At 33.7% G+C, this 24033-nt stretch overlaps 1 protein-coding gene across 17 annotated transcripts in view; it reads right to left on the bottom strand.

Annotated features, from left to right (window-relative positions):
* Positions 1 to 277: 277 nt before the first annotated feature.
* Positions 278 to 24033, bottom strand: part of ERBIN (erbb2 interacting protein) — a 107399-nt gene continuing 83643 nt past the window's right edge. For 6 of the 17 annotated variants that reach the window (XM_019929943.3, XM_019929945.3, XM_019929944.3 and 3 more), the window contains 10 exons: positions 23216 to 23401; positions 19017 to 19131; positions 17124 to 17307; positions 13790 to 15338; positions 9648 to 9791; positions 6975 to 7094; positions 4380 to 4589; positions 3187 to 3279; positions 2616 to 2690; positions 278 to 1808 (listed from right to left, as the gene is read on the bottom strand). In XM_019929943.3, coding sequence (XP_019785502.2) covers positions 1701 to 1808; positions 2616 to 2690; positions 3187 to 3279; positions 4380 to 4589; positions 6975 to 7094; positions 9648 to 9791; positions 13790 to 15338; positions 17124 to 17307; positions 19017 to 19131; positions 23216 to 23401 — 2784 coding nt within the window. In that variant the 3' untranslated portion in view covers positions 278 to 1700. Of the gene's footprint in view, positions 1809 to 2615; positions 2691 to 3186; positions 3280 to 4379; positions 4610 to 6974; positions 7095 to 9647; positions 9792 to 13789; positions 15339 to 17123; positions 17308 to 19016; positions 19132 to 23215; positions 23402 to 24033 lie in introns of those variants that run through there. The other 11 variants (XM_019929947.3, XM_073802165.1, XM_019929950.3 and 8 more) reach the window with 9 other exon arrangements.

The following is a 24033-nucleotide window of genomic DNA, read 5'->3' as shown; positions in this document are numbered from 1 at the left end:
ACTAGCAAGAAACAAACGAGTCCAACTCACTTTTGCAAAAATAATGCAGATTGCTGTTTTCGCTAGTCTTATAGAAGACTTAACCTTAAAACAAGGTTGAAGAACAAAGCGTAACAGATTCAAAATTCCAAAATTATATTTCTTAGTAATTAAAAATGAATTGCAATAACTGAATATTGCTCTAATGAAACGCTCAGACTAGCCTCGACTAAAAACAGTTATTGGTCTTCTATGGCACTTTTTTCTGGTCCAAATAACCATGCATTAATTCTTACCATTGCATGTCACTCAAATTTTATTTGATTACATAGACAGAACAAAAACAAATAAAATTAATGGTTTGAACAAAATTAATAAACCTCTATCAAATAATTGTTACACTAACGAGGAACAAAGGCAGTTGGTGGTAAAACACTATTACACTGATACACTTAGAAACCCTTTAAAGACTCTGAAGGGTCGAGTTCACATTTAATGTTACCTGTAGGAACAGCCCTTTATCTGAACACCATTACACACTGGTAGGCCTCAAGGACCCATCCCTTTGCTCTACAACTCTCCACAGCAATTCTCTATCACTGTGCCAGTTTCACAAACTTGCTTTGGTTTCCTAGCTCCATGCGTACTGTTTCCTTTTACTTTACCAAGGCAATGTGGAGGCCAAACAAAATCAAGAGGCTTTCCTAAATCTTCTTACATTTTGTGTTACAGCAACACAATCTTAAAACTGGCCATTTCAGTTTCATTTGTTGCTTAAAATAAAAATTATAAATTAAGATTAAAATGGAGTACTAATTATAAAACAAATTGCAAGTACCACCATTTGCAAAAAATCAAGGAATTTCTGCATCACGGAAAATGCATGGACCAAAAAAAAAAAAAAACAAAAAGGAAAGAAAATGCATGGACATGCATCTACAGAAGAGTTAAAAATTTCCTGTGACTAAAAAATTGAAACTTGATTCACTAGTAGCAGATGTAGAGTAATGGCTATGACAAGAACAGATCCTGAAGAGCTCATAAAATGCAATTATTGTCTTTTTTATTTCTTTAAAAAGACATCACATTTTTTATTGCATTATTCTATTAATAAAAACACATTAACAGCTGTTTTTTTTTCATTCTTTGCTTCCAGATTTTTATAGGAAATAACTGTTTTAATCTGGCCTTGGAAAGTGAACCCACCAGCACCACCTTCACCTACTCATTCTTCAATTCAATATGCACATAGCAAAAGCCAACACTTTGAATCTCTTGCCCACATAAAAAAAAAAGTTTCAGCAGAAAAACATTAATACCAGTTGAATAAAAATAAGGGCATAAAAGCTATGAGATAGATAGCTCTGCCATCTGTCTCTGGGCTACAATCAAGGCTAACTAGAGCCTTGCACAGAGTTCAATCATGTGTATGAAATCCAAAAATAAACCTACACTCTATACAAAAACAACATACATTTGTTTTTGTAGCCTTGACTGCTATGTTTAAAAACCTAAAAGTTTTATATGGTATGAATTCAACAGTCTCCCCTATATACTGTACAGTGGTTCTTTCCCTCTAATCACAAATTCCATTATTTCATTAATGTACAAATTTGAACATATTTGAGTTCTTTATATATAAAAATAGTCAAAATATTAATTTCCCCTGCAAGTATCTTCCAATAAATCTTGCTGTCTCTCCATTTTTTAGTCCACAGCTCTTATGAGGAAACCTCTCGTACAATGATGAGTTCTACTGTGTTCTGGAAAGTTTTTAGCAAGGACACTGCTTGTCCATGTTCAATATTGATAAAACTGTAGCCATTAGCCTAGAAGAAAGAAGAAAAAAGCTTAAAAAAAAATTTCATAGTCATTTATTTGCATTTGTGCATTTGAATTTCTGCCAGCTCACAAACCTGGCAGAAAATAAGCATCATTTTGGCAATTTAAAACAACATCTAGACTCCTGGGCCCTAACCCATCTCTATGGAAATAAAATCTCTGAAGGTGGGACCCAGGACCTGTATCTTGCCCACATTTTCAGATGATTCTTACATAGCAACCTGACATTAGGAAGCACTTGTCTAAGACAGTGTCAGACATGGTGTTGTGTGTATACGCTAAGGTACAACTGAGGTCACCAAGCTGCAAGGGTAAAAGAGGTCAAGGCCTAGTCTTTCCATTGACTAGGAGCCACCAGATCAAGGACACTACACTTCTTATAATTTAAGCTAAACATCTAATGATGTTTTACTATACATCAGACACACAGTTCTAAGTGCTTCTTGTGAATTAAATCCTTTAATTCTCGTAACACACAGAGGAGATTCTTTCATCATCTTATTTTAGAAGAAGTTAACATTCGTAAACTTAAACAAAAGGCTAAGATATATTCCAAAAAATGCTAAGGTTTATTTAAAAATATCAGTATGATCTTCCAAGGTACAAGGTGGAAATATCTTAAGCTATGAAAGCACTGGAGAGTAGCCTATAAGAAACGCCACTGTTTTCATCCACAAGTATTTGAAGATATCTTCATAAAATGCTTACTTTCAAATCTGGCATTTAATAAGCCCTTGATGAGGAAGGCAGATGTTATAAAACAAAAAGTAATAAAAAAAATGTATCTTAGTTACCTGAATAATTTTATCACCTGGTTGCAGTAATTTTGATGCTGGCCCTTCAGGCTGTACCCTTGTTACAAATATACCCTTTAATAACAACAAAAAAGATAATTATTTGATGGAATTTGATAATTATTTGATGCATAAATAAAACAGTACCAAGGAGCAATCTTTTTTTTAATAGTATGCAAATATTTGAATTGTGGTGCAAGTTTTCTCCCTGTCTCCTCTGAATAATATTGTGACCACGCTATGTTATTTGTGCTTCTGGTAATTCTTACTTTAGTGATTTTTATTAAAGTGATAAAAAAGTTATTCTATAGATGTGAAGAAAAGTATTAACAATTAAAAAATCACTTCACAATATAATGAACATTAAAAATTTTTGGTTAAATTTGTAGCCCTTAAACAATTTGAGCTGATCACATTTCAAAACAAAAAGCTGAACAATACAGAGGGAAATCACAAGGTGATGTCTGTCTATATCTATATAAATATGTTAGATTTTTACTTATACATAAAAGGTACTAATTTAGTGAATAAAAATTAATGAGCATTTCAAGGATATATAAACAAAACTCACATCGTCATCAGGTCTGAATGGGTTTCCTCTTCCCCCAACCCCTCCTGATATGCTAAATCCAAGTTCTGGATCCTTGTCAACTCTCACTCGAATCTGAGTTAATATGGAAATAAACTTATTACTAATATCAGAAAAAGCTATAATACAATAATAACCACACTGGTAAATTAAGTTCAAGAAAACATAAATATGTAAGAATTCAACTAAAATAAATATTTGGGCAGATGAAATGAAACTACAATGTGAAATATTATGTTAATGAGTTAGTGAGTTAAAGGCACAGCTGGGATTATAAAGCATAGCTCCTAAATTAACCTATTGCTATCTTATGAGGATATGCAACAAATTAATGTTGACTTTATATATTTTGGACAGCACGGACTTTAATGACATAGAGCATACACACAAAACATGTATTTTATTATCAGTTTCCATTTGTAGAACATCTAAATTACATAGTATTTCTGACTACTGGATGTTTCATAAGACATCTAAAAGATCCCTGGGTGGTTGTTGGATATTAACTCATTTCCTAAATCTGTTTATATGCTTCAAAGGAGTTGGGATTGATGATCAATCAATACTATTTTTTACAACCAAGCTATAGAAAAAGATGCAAGAACTAAATTTTTGTTATAAAACACTCCCTTTCCCCAGAGACCAAAACAAAATGAATGAAGCATTTGTTCCCTAAGTTTCTAATAATAATATTTTATTAATAAACTATCAAAATATATGAATATATAACTGTTGACTTTTTAAGTACTTTGTAAGATTTAATTCTCAAAGTAGTCTGGAGACTATAGGCCAGTTTCAAAAGCTAACTATCAAATAACAATTAGCAAACTATAATATGCCATTCAAGTTTAACGGTCTACTATTTTTATTCCTGAAGAAGGTCCGATTACTGGAGTATCATCATCAACCAGTTTTGGAAATACAACCACCTTAGGAAAAAAAAAAATCATGCCCTCAATACTATCCTATATCAATTTATCAGAACAGGGGGGATCATACTGTCAAGTTAAACCACAAAGTTTAATACCTTATAAACTTAACATGAAACCAAGCCATTAAACAAAACAGTAAAAACTATGTTAAAATTCTGTATGGATTTATTGCTATAATTAAATAACCTATAAAATACATTAAAAGCTTAGTCTCATATTCCAAATATTCTTGATCATTCTTACCTCTTGCCTTGCCAGTTCATGGCCTTGTCTAGGAGAACAATGGGGCTGTGTGTATGGAGGCTGGTGGGCCACTTTCAGCATCAAGTAATCAATTAGTTGTTCTCTAGAGGGATGCCTTGCCACAGATGCCTGAGGAAGGGGGTGATGTATTTGACTATAATTTGCCTGAGGCCTGAGAGGCTGGCCCATCTGTCCATTACTCAAAGGCATCTAAGAAAAACATGAAGTCTCTTAAAATGACCAATAATAATGCCTTGTTACAAATATTTGGATGTTCTTCTTGGAGCAATACAAAAGCACTAGAGTTTAACATTCTAAATCACACAGTATCACGCCATGTGTGCCATTTTTTCTAATTTTACACTTTTAAAAGAAAAAAAACTGTTAATGTCTTAATTCTAAGCTTGTCTGAGTGCTCGCTAATAGATTCACTCTTCAAAAGTTTCAAATTAAAGTACATCATATCTACATTTAAAATTATTTGCTTTTCTGTAAGCTTAACCCAATGTTAAAATGGTAAACAGTATGTCAAATTTTAACATTTAAGTAAGCCCATTAAAAGGGCATCTCTTCCTATACTATACTTAATCTCTCACATACACTCAAAATATGCATTTGCTGATGCTTTTCTTTAGAATGAAAGTGTAAGTAGTTTTGTGGTAGAAGTTTTTCATAATCTGAGTATATTCTTCTACCTCTATTCTTTCCTCTCCAGAATTAAAAAGCCAATCTAGCTATGCAGTAGAAAATTGATTTATTCCTTGTGTGTGTGTGTGTGTGTGTGTGTGTGTGTGTGTGTGTGTATCAAGTTAGGAATTTTTAAACTCTCTAAGTATTAATCCCATAGAATGTTAACCACAAAAATTAAACCATGACATTTTATTTTGCTTTTTTCACAAGCTAAACAAAAACTCCATATTATTCTGTTGCTGTTAAAGAAATATCTTTGTCTTAAAGTCTCTTGTTTTTTAGATTTAAAAATAACCTTTATGGAAATGTGATAATAGCTTACTTCTGTTAATGTGAGGAATCTATCTGAAAAATAAGAGGTTATATTTACATTACAAATATTTGCATATAAAGAAATTTTTGTGTAGAAGAAGAAATAAGTACATTTAAGCGATTCAGTCATTTAAAACTTCATTGTTAACTATTAACCCACAAGGAAATTAGAGAAAAACTGTGATGATTTGCGTCCCATTTCCCTAAAATTATCCAAAGTAGAAAAGTTTGGGAAAACATTATGGCAATAGTTTCAGAACTATGTATTATCTTCTTATGTTCATCTTGCTGAGGAATACAAAGTTTGGTTTTGGTGAATAATATTTTTACTTTAAAAAAAAGTTCTCTTTTTGACTGTATTATACTTGAGAACTTAGTTAATTCTGAGGCCTGGGAATATACATGAGTGTTTCATGACAGGGCACAAAGATATTATTCTCTCACAAATTTTATGTTGGTTGGAGAGAAGAGGTGCTATATTATCTCTTTTTTAAAAATATTGTGGTTGTTTCCCACTTGATCACTGTAGATTTGAAGGAATTAATCCTCCTAGGAGTACTTAAATAGTTGTGCAATTATTTTATTATTTTTGCATAACTCTGTAGACAGCACTTATGTTAGCACAATTTATTCCTACATGCAGATTTAATACCTTTCTCCTGGGGAGAATACTCCAGACAGTAACTACTTCTGACCCATTCTTAAGACTCCCTGACACCTAGAAATTAGACATACCTGAATGTGTAGAACACATTCTACATCAGTGTTAAACATAGCCATGGAATATACTAAGCTATGATTAGCAGATAACTCAGGAGAATAAAAAGCATAAAACAAACTCAGTAACCCAAACCAGAAAATGGATATTAAAAAGAAAAAAGAAATTGGATAGCAGAAAAAGAAACTCGACAGCAATTAAAAGAAAAACAACAAAAAAGGGTAAAATAAATAAATATGTACAAACTTACATGGCTGGATTCCTACTCTCAAGAACAATGTAGAAGTTTATATAATACATAACTATGCTTCACAATTATAACTGGTTATACTAGGGATATGGGCTTAGTTAAGATGAAGAACAGCTGAGGAAAATACTAAAGAAAAGAATTATCTATCCAGCATTGGTGACAAAAAAGTAAACTCTCTAAATGAGTGATGCTTTAGTTATAAAAGTAGTAAGAATACAACCATCATCTATTCTACCATATACAAAAGTCTTTCAAGGTGATTTCTAATTACATTTAAAGTATGTTAAAATGCCTTCATCCTCCAATGAAGAATTTAAGACGGGTTCATATTTAACTCTCCAAACAGTTTTACTATCAGGAATGCCAAAAAGTAGGAGATACTACAGAAATCCAAAAATAACAAAATGATTCTTCAGTGTGGAAGAAATCATGGAATAAACTAAGAAACAGCAGAGTGAAATTTCATTTCATATTTCTCAATTATTAAAAAAAAACCCTTACTAATCACGAGGTGAAGGCCCTCAAAAAAGCATTTTCAGCGTTAAAGCATATATGATATTTCTTAGTTCAAAAGCTGTAAAACACAATAAGCTCACAGATACTACTTCATTCCCTGAGCACCTACTTTCATCAAGCTGTCTGGAAGAACATCTTTGTGACTAAGTGTAGCTGACGGGTAGTTCTGCTGTCCTGAAATGAATATATCATCTTGACAAGGATCTCCTGCACAGGATGTCTGGGGATGCTTCAAATGAGGGGGAAATAAAAAATAAACAAATAATGATCTTTAAGATGTGAAACCAAAATGATGATGACACTTGAGAGGAGATACTGCTAGACAATGGAAAGATGAAGAACCAAATCAAACATTACCATCATAACTACCATCGATATTAGCACCTTTATAATGGGTGTTAACTATATTTATTTATTTATTATTGTGGTAATCACTTTGTAATACATACATATATCAAACCATCATTACGTATACCTTGAACTAATATAATGTTATATATCAGTTATATTGCAATAAAACTGGAAAAAATATTAGTACCTTTAACAGTCTTTCAAAGTTACATGGCAAAATGTTTGTTCTTATAATGTGTGGAAAGTACATACGAACATATACTGTTAAGATATTCCTTTATAATACTTTTAGTTTTATTTACAGTAATACCTAGCTTTTAACACCTTGAGCAATAAATTTAGTTATTAATCCAAGTTATTACCCAAATTTTAAGAGAAACTAAAATATATGCACTCCTGTTGAGCACAGCAAAAAGTTTTTTGGTAAAAAAATTAACTGCTGTTTTTTTTAACAGCACAGTATCACCCAGGATTTCCTTATTAATGATGAGCAATATCAATAAACATACAGTCTTATAAAACTTGCTTTAGCCTAATTGTATCATACTAATATTAGCTCAGTATTTTCAAAAGCACTGCTCTGATGAAATGCTTTTAAATTTTATTAGAGTTCATATTTTTATATATCAAATAACATCCTTACATTATAGTTTATTTCACTGATACCTTTAGAGAAAAAACAGACTCAATATCTCATTATCTCTGAATATTTCTTATAAATATGCTGGGAGGCAAGATGCTTATTTTTCATCTTAATTTAGTTCTAAACACACCTAGCTATATTTTAGAAAACTACAGAGACTGTGATAAATAGCAGTACTGTTACCTTCAAAACAGTGTATGGCTGGCAACACATATACGCAAACTATATCATCATGTTGAAAAATAATCTGAAATCCAGTTCATTATGATATGCCATAGGATACATGTAAATCTAAGGGTTTATAATTTAGTCTTAGGAACCATATCTGCAACAAAGCTATCATGTGCAGTTTGTTGCTAGTTCAAACCATGGCTTAGCATTTTTAGATGTAGTTTGATCTAATTTTGTTTATTTATACAATGAATACTTTATTACTTTATTTTCCTTTTCCGTTTTTGAGATGTGCTTTCAGAATGCATAATAATCAACTCAGCTCACAGCTTGAAGTTTAAACTCAAGTGTGAATGTACGACTATGTCTTTAAATGAACAAGTGCATTATGGATGAAAAAGTTAATAAACGCAACAGACTCAAAGACTCTGACTTGAATAAAAACAAGCAAAAGATATTACTGTTCAAGAATTTGTAAAGAACAATTGTTCCACATGACTATAAAGATTATCCCTGAGTTAATAAAAGCCCCTGGTTTTTACCCCATGGCTTCAGCTGGAATGAGTGCCAGAAATGCAGGGCTTACTTGCCATCATCTCCTCTCTGTTTCAAACTGCTAAGTTACAAAACGATTGTTGCCACTATTATGTAACACAGAAACCAGGTGGTGGCAGGTGACAGAAGGCAAAGCAAGATGGGTAAGGCCCAGCCAGAACAAAGTGAATCGAGGATACTGCTCCTATCCTAGAACAGAGTTAAGCCAGGAGTATATTAAAAAGTAGTAGGAGATTGGGGGTGGTGGGGAAGGAGACACTCAGGAAAAAGCAAAGGACCCAGAAGCAGGGTCACTATGGAAATAAAATTATGGGGGAGAGAATGCAGCTTTACAACGGGAGAAAGGTCTTTTCAGGATGGAGGAAGAGGGGCAGAGGAAACATTTACTTAGAAGCCATGCTACCACCTCAAGTTGTCACGGAAAGAAAAATCTTAAAACAGCCACACAGAGTTTTTCTGTTCTTTCTCCGTTTCTGTCATTCTTATCCCCTACCCTTAACTTTCATTAAAAGAATAAACCTTTCTTCTTCCCCACTAACGATTACGTGGGTAATAACGGATTTGGGTTTTGCCTTTTCACTGGTACTTAATGCAATTTCTCCAGGCTCACATTTAATCATATTCTGCAAATTATGATTAAACTTAGTTCCAAGTATTTATTTGCCAACCCTCAATCACTAAAGTGAAAATTATTCTTTCCCACAACCCCTCTTTGTATTACACATGGCATAGCCTTAAAACCTTGAGTTAGGGAAAGGAAGCTAATTTTAAGAGAAAGCACTGCGAAGAAAAATAATTTTTTAAAAAACCTCTTAGATTCCTATCGCTCACCCCTTTTTATATAAGAGCTGACTACATCCTTAGTTATGACCACAGAAACGTAAGAGATAAAAACGAAATCAGCTTTGCAGAGTTTTAGAACTAAGCCATGGAAGAACTGGGAGGTAAACAAGATATTTAACCCACAGCACAAATTTATTTTCTAGAATTGTTAAAACATCAAAATGTGGGGTTTCTTCCTCTTCTATGTACTAAAGGTACTGATCTACTACAGGTACTCACTCGAAAAATGTGCCCACCAGAATCTCTTCCGTCTGCAATACTCAAGGCAAGACTGCCTTGGCTGCCATGCAGATCCCTAGAGCTGCCATAGTGACAGTGGCTTACAGCAGTAAAATTGGAATTAAAGGACCTTGACAGCATGCTCTGAATAAAGAGGGGATAGATTTAACAGAGATTAGTGTAGCATGCAAAATTCACAAGACATGTTATGTACATAGACATATATACAAGTAACCCCAATACCACGCAGAAATATCAGGCAACACTGAATTTTTAGTGCCACTGAAAGAAATTGGCACTATTTACCATATATTTACATGAAAACATACATGTACACACATAATTATATGTAAACCCAACCATTCACATGTTTAAACACCAAAAAAGAAAGTGCAACCATACAGCTGCTTTCATAATGCGATTATTTCTTTTACTCCTAACATATTTTACTAGAAGGTTGTCGGAAGATAGGAATTGATGTTATACCCAGATATACCTGTATGTATATAGTTACACACAGAACACAAACTAGTTTCTTTATAAAGATAAACTTTACCAACATTCAGTTATTTCTAAGTCAAAATGGGTTTCTAGAGAGTCTGCTTCATTTTATAGAAATTAATTCTGTCTTATTAAGTAAATGGAGAGTTTAGACATACATAATACAGCACAAAATATATTTGCAAAAAAATATACCTGGCTCTTGGCTATTGCAATTTCTAATAAAAATTATCTTCCACATTTAGGAAAATGTCTTAACATCAGAGAAAAGTTTAGCATACACACAGAGTTTTCGGATATAACATTTAAAAGGCTCCTACTGCTTTACAATTACCAGGAAAAAAATTTCAATAAATCTAGAAAATGCACATGTAAAACTTTTTTTCCCATTCAAATAGATAGGTATTAAAGATTATTATATTTTAGTAGTTAGTAGTGACTTTGCTGCTTAAACTTGAAGAACCCTTCAAGTTTCACTGATGGAATCCTTCCACGACTGAGTTTACTATAAATGCCTAATTGCCAATCCCAGAGCTGCCTGAGAAATGTACTTCAATAAAAGCACTGCCTGATTCTCATTGTTCCTGCTTGCTTATTCCCAGAGTTAACTACTGTTCTTTCACACGTGGATGCTTTTAGTCATGTCCCTAAACTTTAAGGGTCTGATGGTCAAACCGAGAGAAACCATATTTTGGGCATGACTTATTAGTAAGAAATGCACAAATCCACAAATACTTGTTATGACATGTACAAGCATTTATATATATGTTATGACATATATAATAAGCATTTCTGTATTACTCTTAGAAAATACAGATTTTCTCCAGATTATGAAGTTGATCTCTAATACCAAGAAACATTAACATGACATTCCAGAATGAAAAGAATCTGTAAAATTACAATGTACACATTTAGTTATTTTGTGGATTCTGAAGTAAAGACTAAAGAAAAAGCTGAATTTAACAGACCAGGCCTGTACTTTCCCAAACCATCTCACAAAGAATAAGAATTTGGCAGAGGCAGTTCAGAGGTTCCCCAAACACCTCATTAGAATGTAAAAATAAATTATACACATAACCACATACACAGAGAAACATTTCAGCAACACACCCTCACGTGTTACACACAGTTTTAACGTGTCAACTAGAGTGGTCTGATTGACCCTTTTTAATAATATGTTGATCTTGGAACAAAGCCTTTGCTGTCATCTTTGAACATACAAATATTTGTAAATATTTCACTGATTAAAAAGGCTAAAGTTTGGAATAGGTCTGACTTTGAATTCAGGCTTGTACAGAGACAGCCACATAAAACTGCACTCTGTCACAACACATCAACACATTGTGCAAAGCTCAATTAAGTGCTGGGCAAACGTCCTGGGCACTGTTTTTCACTACATGCTAATAGCTGTATAATAGCAAGTGAACATGGAAATCATCATGCTTTGTTAATCATATTCTGGTTGAGTGCTTATCAGTTTTTAATATAATAAGGAATATTGGCAAATGCTGATATATTAGAAATAATTTTAATTTTGAAATAAATTTTTATTCCTTTTCAATCTCTGTTGATTAGTTTAATTAAATAAGTCTTGAGATTTCTGAGGTGGGATTTATTTTATACATTTGTGTTCCAGGTACAGTTTGCTGCAGCGGTTGGGAAGGAGGGGTTACTACTACAAGGTTAAAAAAAACCAAGTAAGCTTCAATAACTTATTTCTTTGTGTGTTACTACTAAACTCCTCAGCTGGGCAAAGTAGCAACTCTTCCTCTAGAGGTACGGCAGGCATTGTGAAATCCCCTGAGGAAAATTTTCAAATGTCTACCACACCATTAGAATTATGTTTAAGGGAGAGAGGAGGAGATGCAGAGGAGCAAATAGAGATCTTCCATCACAGTCTAAATCTTGTTGCCCTGTGTCCTCAAACGGCTTTTCCTAATTTCACTGAATTGATTCTCACCTATAAATTACCAGTAAGCACAACAGGGAAACTACTGTCATGCATTCTCTAAGCAATCATACGGTAAATTCTAAACATGAGGTTTAGAATTTAGAGAGATACAGTGAACAATGAGATGGCTGCTACTTGCTTCCTATTTACTAAAGTCCAGGTGTGTCTGTGTCAGACAGGAAAGTAGTGGAGAATAGCCATCTGAGATGCCAACTAAAAATATAATGATAACCAAACTCATCTCTTCCTCCAAACCTGCTATTCCTCTTCAATATCCAGTTAACAGCAGTCCCAAAAAACAGTTATTCAAGGTACCAATCTCAAGCTTAATCCCTTTTCCTCAATGAATGATTACAGGAATATTCCCATCAGAAGTAAACTCTTATAATCTATTTCAGAATTGCCTCTTGAATTTGTTCCTTTGCCTCAATTCCACTGATATATTTTTCATTCCATTTATTTTCTGGACCATTAGACAGCCTCATAACTCAATCAATTTGACTACAGCCTCTTCCTCCTCAAATCCAGTTCCACACTATCACCAGAAATTTATTTATAAAAGTTATGTTACCCTTTGCTTAAGAATTTTCCAAATTCCATAGATAAGGCACACAAATTTAAAGAGCCTCAACAGTATGTAGAGAATTACAGCCGAAACAAAATGGAGAGCTGACAACAAAGTCGCCTAATGCTATAGATGCTCAGCTATTTAAAGCTAAGAACAGAATTAAAAAGAGCTAACAATTACAGACAGAGGTTCAATGTGAATTGACATAAGGTATTAATCACATTTTAGACACTGATTTCTGAAAAACTTAAAGAATTTTAAAAAATAATGATTGAGGTTGTATACGCTCAGCTGTTTTTAAAAATATCTTATATCAATAAACAAAGTTAAAACAATCCTTGGGTAAAATCCACTGAGAGATATGAAGCTAAATCTTGAAGAACGAATATGCCTTATATACTTGGGCCATGGAACTGCCCCAAAGTATCAGTCTTAAGCATAATTAAAAAAAATTTTATCTCCTGTCAAAAAAGGAATATCTATACATAAGGTTATAAACTGAACATGAGCTTATTTCCAAACTACATTACACTACACTAGAGCCACAGATACCTGAGTTCAAATAGGTCAGAAATGCAATTCAGGAAAGTCAAGAGTAAATGCCATGCCAGAAGCCATCTGAGTCAGTGACAGTGTTAGTCATACAACATGAACTGGGGAAAAAAATCTTAGGTGAAAGATATACATTTACAATACATTTCTTGTTATTCTGTTAACTATATGGTAAATTGATATTTCTGTAAACATATTTACATAATTAATTATTAATAGAGAGCAGGAAGCCAGAAAATAAGAGGTAAACATGTATATATGTGTATTATTTGTAGTATGACACAATCTAAACAAGATACACAGCTAAATATATAAAATGAAGGTAAGCCCATTAGAAAACACTAAGGAGTAAGAGAAGGGAAAGAAGTTTATATTGACATCCCAACTGTTTTGAGACTGGCTAAGTCTAAACTTGGACCTCTAATCTCACTACCAAAGAAAAACTTCTAGAATATAGGTATATATTCAATAATTCAGAGTATCTTGGTTCATCAACAAAGACTGCCAAATATTTTAAAGGAAAATTAGTAAATTCATAAATAGGAGATTGAAAAATTCATGTTTAATTACCTTTTCTAACTTTTTGGCCTCAATGTGTCGTAGTACTTGTTCTCGCCAATCGTGAGGAACTTTACTTTTTCCTGGAGGATCTAATAATGAATGTTCAGAACCAACCCTTGCATTTGGTCTTTTTGAAGGACTAGTCCGTGAATAATTGAAATCACTAACTGACATAGTTCTCTCTGGTATTTCACTAACAGAGGGTCGAGCACTCTGAGGCCTTGATGCATTTGGACCATCAATGCTGTATGTTCGTGCAGAAAGAGGTCTCTGTGATCCTGACATTATTGGAGGAGTTCTTCCCACTGAATGTAACTCTCTGTATGATAAATAATCTCCTTCAGGAACTTGGGCCCGCCTCGTGGGACCTGGCTCACCAAGATTTACAGAGGCTGTAGAGGACACACTACTCTGTCGCTGAATCGTAGTTCGCGATGCTCCAGGAATGAGTCGGTCATTTGGTGAGATGGCCCACATTTCCCCATGTCTTCCTGGACCAAGTCTCTGATGTAAATGGTATCCAGTATTAGCTCGAACATTGTTATGATTAGAGAAATTCATATTGGCAGAATGTTTAGCATAACTGTGATTTTCTGTACTCTCTGATCTAGGAAAGCGCTGCAGAGGAAAATTGACATGGTCTACTTGGGGATTTTGTTTGGAGTGCCACAAAGTGTCCTTGACTGTAGCACTGCTACTGTACTGGATATTATACTGTGGAGGACCATATATTTGAGGCGTGGACTGTGGGCCACTTGTTGTGGGGCCTCTTATTATATTTGGTTCTTCAGGATTATAATTTGAATCAAACTTGAAAACTGCCTTTGTACCTGCTATTAAATCAGAAGATGAAGAAGAACCAGTAAATACTTGCAATGGTTGATCATACAAAAGCGTAGCTGACTTGCTCCTGACTATGTTTTTTCCATCAATAGTAGATGTTACTTTAACTGTTGCACTTGGCTGCTGAGGTCCATTATCACTAAGTATGTCATAGATTTTTAGCCCGCCAGTCTCCATATTAGTTATGCTATGAGATTTCACAACAGATCCAATTGGCCCACTTCTCTGAGGGGAGAGATCTTCAGTGCTTTTGGAAAGACCTGCATCAACAGAAGAACTGGTGTCATGTGGTTCAGTCCCCCTAGGAGACTGTGGAGTTCCCTCAGAACGTCCATTTACCTTATTTATGCATTCAAGAGTAGGATACTTGTTTCCATTATCCAAGTGCTCAGCCTCTCCTTTAGCATTATTGCTTAAAAAGCCTGTTTCAAGCACTGTGTCCTCCGTCTTTGATCTTTCCATTATCTCTGGTTGAAATGTATCATTAGTTACAAGTTTATTAAGATTCATATTGATATGGTCTAATTTGTGAGATTCATTAGATGTGGCTGTTGAGTCAACACCTTTTTCAATAAGAACTAATTGCTCTTCAATATTCAAATCATATTCAGGTAAGTTAAAATCTTTTTTATCAGGAACCTCGGTTTTTTCCTCTGTTGAATGATTTAAAATATCTCCATTTTGTAAAAGGCTGTTAAAATTTTCATCTTCTTGCCTAAAACAAAGAAAATTTTATCACAAACATCATAAAGCCCAGTTTTCTTAGTAATGGGGAACATTAACAACTAATTAATTAATGTGTAGGTACATAAAGATAAGAGCATTGATGGGAGTTACAGATAAAAGGCCTTTATCATCAAGCATGTAATTTAAAAATATTATTGTAACAGTCAAATAATATAGATTTATATTAAATGGAGACAAGGTAAAGCATACTAATTAAAATTCATAGATAAGATTAATTTTCATCAATATCATCACTCTATCACAATAGTTTAATAGAGCTAAACAATGAAGAAAAATGTGATTATGTAATGAAATAATTCTCTTCTACTTCTGCATCTTTTCATGACTGTGTTAAAACATGAAATGCTTGAAAGATGGGCACATACATGGAGGAAAGGCAAGTTGAATAGTTAAGTAAAAAGCACACAATATTTATACAAATGGTTCTGAAACCTCACATTATTGATCAGTTAATCATATTAACTAAGTAGGTATTATTAGATTCAAATATATATAAGGAAATTATACAAAAAACTAAACAATCACTCAAAGATCTACAAAATATGAAGAAAGATCAAAAGAGAAACTAAATCTAATCATTTTTCTGTGACTACACTGTATTTGGCAAATATTTATAAAATGTACCATTCCAAAATTATAGAAGATATTTTATTTCTATTTGGTGATATGAAAACATATCTGTGTCCTCTTTGTAAATATTCAAGTTACGTTTCAACAAATTCTTTAATACTGATCTTCCCATTAGGTAACAAAAAATATTACTAGAAATACAACAAAAAAGGTGTGGCTATATCCCTTTCTTAGCCTTTATTTCATTACAAAAAACATGACTTAGACTAAACTACTTCCCAACAATATCAGTAAAATTTTACTATTTGACAAATTAATCATTATCTTAACCTCTAAGAGGTTTTAAAATTAATATTTTACCATACTGATCTTAGCCTCAAATTCAGAGGATAGATATAAATGATTAATCATAACTACAACTACATAATAGTTAAGCTCAATTTGAGACATAAAATTCGTCTTTCTTTTAAAGCAATGCAAATCAATGCATAGAAAAATTTGACTTAAATATGCCTGGAATTTAAGAACTATTTAACTCTAAAAATTAGTTAACAATATCCATACAATAAGCTTTAGATTCAGTAGTAACCCAAATCTTTCTATTAAGCACTCTAGCTGATACAATAACATGAAAGTAAAATGATACAGTCTCACTTTGATAACAAAACTTCTTGAGAACCCTAGTAGTAAATTTGTTTTAAGATTCACCCAAATTCAAGCCTGTAGGAAGTAAATCTTGTTTCAGTGAGTTTGACCTACAAATTTAACTCTAAACCAAAAATACAGCACTAATCAGAAATATCTGATTGAACCCTTTAATGATAACCTCCAAAGTGACTCTGCATTTCTAACTCTAAAAATACCCCTTTTAATTTGAATTATTCCGAACAGGCTCTTTATGTTGTAATACCTAGAAATATTATAAAACTGTTCAACCTTTTAATGAAGAGAATTAGAATATATTTTAAATCTTTTCTCCCCCATTTAAAAGACTGATTTAAAATGGAAATGTATAAAAGCTAAATAATTAGTAGTAAAGTGGGGAAGAAACCATATACACTGCCTGAACCATTTCTATAATATTAATTTGTAAAATCTTTTATGTTTTAATAATATATATTTCTTTGCCTTACCACTTCTATTTATTGTACAAATAAATTATTTTGTTAAGATGTTCACAAACCTGATTTTGGAATTAATACCAATATGAGTTTGTTTCACTGGAGAGCAGAGTGAGGTATCTTGACTACTATCAGTATTAAGAGAAACTGAATCAGACATCCGAGATGGAGAAGAACAGTTGCTGTTATTCTGATTGCTATTGTGTGTAACTTCATCTGATAAAGAATCTGTATCCTTTGTATCATCTGAAACAAAAAAAACCTTAAGCTATTGATAAAGCCAAGAAGAATTTCCAGTGATGACATATGGCATTTATATTGTCCTGGTTCAATATATAAGGTAAAGAATTATATGGTTAAGAAGATAACCAGAGGCTCACCTCTGAAAACTCAGTCCTAATACATAAAAAGATTAAAGAATTTAGAAATAGTGATACCTTCAATTAGTTTGTTTTTAGTAATACCTGTAGTTTTTTAAAAAAATATGACCAATGTTAGTTACCCAGAATTTGATTTAGTTTAAACTACTGACAAGATGATATCACACAATGTTTAAGGCCATCAATTAGTTTTAGTGAATATGCTTTTCCACACATCTTTAGTTTTAAACAGTCATAATAGTAAGAAATACATAGTACAGTTCATAACCTTGGTAAACTTTTCTGGGGTAGAAATTATTTCATACATGTATGGAATTGTTTTCATCTATTCTGATAATAAAAATGAGCAGCACAATCAACCAAAAAACAAACACCAAACAAATTCAGAAATTTTCACAAGGTCAGTTTTCCACTTTTTAAAATCATTTCAAAGAATTGTATATGAATAGTGAACTCTCAATATGTGAGATGGATTTGTAACAACTATATAAACAGAAATAGATTGTTGTAAATATCTTTACAACCCTAAAGGCTGTTTTTAACTAACTCAATTCTAGCCAAATCATAGAAATAGTACATACAGACATGTAGTCATAGGTGATTATATGAATTTTTTGCTGTTCCAAATATCTCAGTTCAAGTAGTCTGGATTGTGTTTACAGTTGAAAACAGTAGCACATGGGGCTCTGTAACTTCAACTTTAAGGTATTTGGGTTTTGGATTCTGAATTTTTAAAATACTGTTAAACTATATGGCACTTAAGTTCTCTCCTAGACATATTCTTCTTCTTCTACCTCCTTATCATGGGGCAATTGTGACAATTAGATAATAACATGTATACTATTTAGCACAGTAATTAACAATTAGTAACAAATATCAGTACCATTATTATTATGAAACCCCAAGCTATCCTCCAAAGGGCCACCCTGATAGTAAGTTTCATTAATGCCATAAAGGTAAAGGCTGGATAAACCTCTAGTGGAGATAATGTAGAGATGTTCAGACATTTGGTGGAGAGGAGTGAGGGAAGGATAAAAGGAAGGGATAGAGACTCTTCAAGTTCTCTTTCCTTTCCAAGAGTCTGAGATTCCATGTCAGGTGGGGGTGGGGGTGGGGATGTTAAAAAGAAGTACTGGGAGAGATAAAGTAACAAGCAGCATCTGTTATACATCAGGTACTATGCTAGGTCTGAGGGCACTAATCCGATATATTTCAGAGTCACAAAACCCTTCATTAGCCTTATTGTATGTCTAATATATACACACACAAAACTAAGGAGCGCAAAGATCATACAACAAATAAGTGGTAGAGATGGAATCATAATCTAGGCTTATTTGCCTATAAAATCTATGACATGTAAGTAAACTTGCACAAATGAGGGAAGAGAAAAGATCCATCAAGATTTTTCTTTAAAAACGAGAGGTAAGGAATAGACCTTTTAGAAAGGCATGTTTTAAAAATTGTTTCTAAGAAGTGTTTTAAATAACATAATGACATTTAGTGAAATTTATTTGAAAAAATGTATAAACTTATTCAGCCCATTTCTATTCTTAGTGCTTTCCTTTAACACCTAACCTTTTTTGTTATTACTAAGTGCTACCACTTTGGGCTGGTTAATAGAGGTTTCAATTAATGGTGGTCGCATCTCTGCCATTTTCATCTCTTCATCAGAAGAAAGTTCTTCAGATTCCTAATTTAAAGAAAAAAGAGAGAAAATATTTACAAAAATCAATTTTGGTTTCTTTAAATATTAAGTCATAAGAACTTCAGAGAAACGAATACTTAGAACAGGTAAAAAAAACCTTTGTAAGGTAATAGTGAACAAAACTAGTATATGACTTAAATTTTTCAAGACATGGCTGTAAACCTATGGAAATTATTAACAGTACACCAAAGTGCCTAAGGTATAATTTTCTGTGCAGTCCTTAATCCAACTGTATTAATGATTGGTATGTACCTGGTAATATGTCAAGTGCCAGAGAAACAAAAATGAGTAAATAAAACACAATCCCTGCCATCGAAAAACTCAAGTTTAGTGAAGGTACTCTAATAAAAAGTCTATTCCTAACCCTCAAATTTATTCCCTCAAGTATCACTGGGTTCCAATGGTAGACTGTCCCAGACTATCTACCATTGAGAGCTGTTAGCACACAAAAAAGACCTTGTCATCAACAAATATTAATAGAAAAATTTTAACACTGTATATAGTGTATATAAAATCAGATCTGCTACAGGTTAAATTATTCCTAGTTAATATGATAAAAATAAATAAAAGCTCTTAAAAGGGTGTTCTATTAAAAATACTAAGATTTCTAGGTGCTTTAAGAGTGCCATAATAAGACATGGACTGGAGTCAGAAAACTGTTTCAGTAAGAAGGCCAGAGAGTAAATATTTTACACTTTGAAAGCCATACAGTCTCTTGTTTCAACCAACCAATTCTGCTGCTGTGGCACAAGAGTAGCCACAGGCAATATGTAAACAAACTACCATGGCTGTGTGCCAGTAAAACTAAATTTTATCTAATTTTTCACATTTCACGAAATACTTTCTCTTTTGAATTTTATTCAACCATTCAATAATGTAAAAGCTGTTCTTAGCTTGCAAGCCACACAAAAAGAGGCAGTGGGCTGGATTTGGGCCATAGGCCATAGTTTGCCAACCCTGTTCCAAACTGCACTACAACAGATTTAGACTGCTAAGTAGATTAGGGAGAGAATGTAAATTGGATTTAGTCTTGAAGGGTGAGTTAAGAGGGAAATGACATTCTGAGTAGGGGAAAGCATGGAAGTAAGAAAAGGTATGCCAAGTCAGCTCCATGCAGCTGGAACTTAAGATAAGTGGCAGGAGACAGAAAAGGCAGACTGGAACGGATAGTAAAAGGTTATGCTCTGAGTATGAACTCAATTAAGTATGTATTGGTCATTACTGAAAGTTGACAAGCCAGGAACTCACAAGATCAGATTCTTTTAAAATAGTAACTCTGGTATTAAAGATGTATGAAAAGAAAAAGAGACTGGCAGAAAGGAAACTAGCTATACTGATAGTCCTGAAGAAAAAAAGACTACATCTGTCCTGCAATGGCAGTGATGGATAGTAAAGAAAAAAAGAATTTGACAGAAATTTTGCAATTAACAGGACTTGATTGATAGAATGAATGCGAAGAATGAGATAAAAGGACAAGGAGGTCTGTCTCAATCTTTGACATCTGCAGCATTCAAACTGCTGACCAGGCCTTCTCCTTCATGAAATTATATTACACCTGGGCTTCTGGGAACTGTAGTCTCCTAAATCTCCTCCCACCTTTCTGTTTCCTTTGCTCATCTCAATTAATCTTCCTGCAGTTAGCTCATATTCTTTCCTTTCTTACTCTTTCTCCCTGGATATTGCATTTTCTCCAATGATTATGTTTAATGTAGATAATTCTGCTAATAAGTCTTCAGTGGCTCCCTGAAGACTACAGTGTAGATCATCAAGTCCAAACTTCTTAGCAGAGGTATTAAGGGCTTCAGAATCAGGATCCAACCTACCTTATTAATTTTATTCATATACTATAACCCCTGACATATTCAGTCAGATGGAACATGCTCTTTTCTACATTTTCTAAATACCATGCTTTTGCTCTCATTATTCCTTCCATTTCATTCAATTCTCCTATTTCTGCTAATTGAAACACTTCAAAATACAGGTTAAATGCTTCCTTCACTTAAAGCATCCACGGTTCTTCGTAGCCAGAAAATATCTCCTTTCTAAATTTCTGTAGCACTTAATATCTCCAGCAGTGTATGAAGGGAATATAAAATGGTGTAATCACTTTTGGAAAACTGTCTGGCAGGTAAACATAAAGTTACCATACAATCTAGCAATTCTACTCTGAGGTATATACCCAAGAGAAAAGAAAATATATATCCACGCAAAAACTTGTATACAAAGATTCAAAGAAGCCTTATTCATTATAGTCAAAACGTGGAAATAACCCAAATGTTCATAATGGATGATTACAATGAAATATTATTCAGATATTAAAAAATGCATGAAGTACTGATTCATGCTACAACATGAATAGTCTTGACATTATGTTAAGTGAAAGAAACAGTTACAAAGACCACATATCAGATGATTACAGTTATATGAAATGCCAAGGACAGCCAAATCTAGAGATGCAGATAAAGTATATTACTAGTTGTCTAAAACTTGGGGGGATGGAGAAGTTATAGGGAGACAACTAAGAAGTACCGGCTTTCTCTTGGGGTAATGACAATGTTCTAAAAGTGACTGTGGTGAGGGCTGCACAACTTTTAGTAAACTGAAAAACCACTGAACTGCACCCTTTATTTAAATGAGTGAATTGTATAATATATGAGTCATATCTCAATAAAGCTGTTTTTTAAAAAAAAAGTTACAGTTTTTATTGATCCACGGGAAGAATCTCTTTAAAAAAAGTCTCAGGGGCTTCCCTGGTGGCACAGTGGTTGAGAGTCCGCCTGCCGATGCAGGGGACACGGGTTCGTGCCCCGGTCCGGGAAGATCCCACATGCCGCGGAGCGGCTGGGCCCGTGAGCCATGGCCGCTGAGCCTGTGCGTCCGGAGCCTGTGCTCCGCAACGGGAGAGGCCACAACAGTGAGAGGCCCGCGTACCACAAAAAAAAAAAAAAAAAAAAGTCTCAGATATTCAAGAAAAAAATTACTTCATAAGCAATGATACATGCCTAAAGAAGTCAAATAATTGAAGTACACCTACAGCAACTTTTCATTTTTTTTTAACATCTTTATTGGAGTATAATTAACAATGGTGTGTTAGTTTCTGCTGTATAACAAAGTGAATCAGTTATACATATACATATGTCCCCATATTTCTTCCCTCTTGCATCTCCCTTCCTCGCACCCTCCCTATCCCACCCCTCTACGTGGTCACAAAGCAGCGAGCTGATCTCCCTGTGCTATGCGGCTACTTCCCACTAGCTATCTATTTTATGTTTGGTAGTGTATATATGTCCATGCCACTCTCTCACTTTGTCACAGCTTACCCTTCCCCCTCCCCGTGTCCTCAAGTCCATTCTCTATGTCTGTGTCTTTATTCCTGTCCTGCCCCTAGCTTCTTCAGAAGCAATTTTTTTTTTTTTTAGATTCCATATATATGTGTTAGCATATGATATTTGTTTTTCTCTTTCTGACTTACTTCACTCTGTATGACAGACTCTAGGTCCATCCACCTCACTACAAATAACTCAATTTTGTTTCTTTTTATGGCTGAGTAATATTCCATTGTATATATGTAACCTTTTCATTTTTAAGTTACAGAAATAAAAGCAATTGCCGTTATGAATTTTACAGAATTAGAACAACACTGCCACAATCTGATTTACATAGTAGGGACTTCCCTGGTGGTCCAGTGGGTTAGACTCCGCACTCCCAATGCAGGAGGCCCAGGTTCAATCCTTCCTCAGGGAACTAGATCCCACCTGCATGCCGCAACTAAGAAGGAGTCCGCATGCCAAAACTAAAGATCTTGCATGCCACAACTAAGACCTGGCACAACCAAAATAAATAAATATTTTTTAAAAAGACATAATTTACATAGTAAAAATTTTATATCCACTGTACTCCAATTTTTAAAGTGATAAATTAATGGTATAGAAAATATTATGAGATTTCTCAATGGCAAATGCATTAGCATATTTTCTGCTACCAGTATCAGGTTTCTCCTATCTTTAGTTAGCAACAATATTAAATTCTTACCATTTATCACTACTCCAGAATAATCATAAAGCCATACCTCAAAAACATCATCATGATTAACAATATGCTTCAAGTTCTCAGAGGCTTTCATATTTGCAGTCACTGGCGGATTCCCAGGACTGACCTCAGCTTCAGGTTCACCGGTCTTCGGTATAGAGTTTCCTATCATATACTTTTCTCTTTCATCAGCTTTGCTTCTTACTGGAGTAATACTTTCTGAAGTCTAAGTAAAAGAAAAGATAAAGAATTCACATTCTTTATATCTATTCTTGTATTAAAGTTCAGATGAAATTTTAACAGTAATTTAGTATCTTCCTATTCTGGATAAACTGAAGAAACTTTAAACATGGAAATCTGTAGGACTCACAGATAAAATGCTCATTTGGGGAACAGGTGGTCCCAAAGGTCCACGAGCCACATTAAACTTTACAATTTAGCTGAGGCTACATTTCATCCTAGAAGTTGCAACGCTGGTATTTATGAGTGAGTCACTTAGCTCAGCATGCTCAAAATCAGGATGGCTAGATATTTTCCTGCTCATTGTGGAATATATAGTAACTCTAGTGACTTCTGTTTCTGTGATACAATGGCAGGGGGGAGGGGGGGTGTCAATTAAAGAACACACAATTTAGGGATTAGTGTAGGTTTCAGGAACATCCCGAGGAAATGCCAATGGTCTGTCATAGCAATTACATTTAAAATTAAAACTGGGTAGAGTGAATCAATATTACCAGGGGAAAAAGTATTTCTATAAGAATGAATTTTCTGACATTTGTTATCTTATTCTTTGTTCAGGCAATGATTTTTCAAAGGCTACGCTGACACTCCCCTGCCCATATGGACAGTCTGTAACCA

Source organism: Tursiops truncatus, chromosome 3 (assembly GCF_011762595.2).
Source record: "Tursiops truncatus isolate mTurTru1 chromosome 3, mTurTru1.mat.Y, whole genome shotgun sequence".
Classification (NCBI taxonomy): Eukaryota; Metazoa; Chordata; class Mammalia; order Artiodactyla; family Delphinidae; genus Tursiops; species Tursiops truncatus.
The sequence above is the reverse complement of the archived record's forward strand: the minus strand, read 5'-3'. Positions and strand labels throughout refer to the sequence as shown.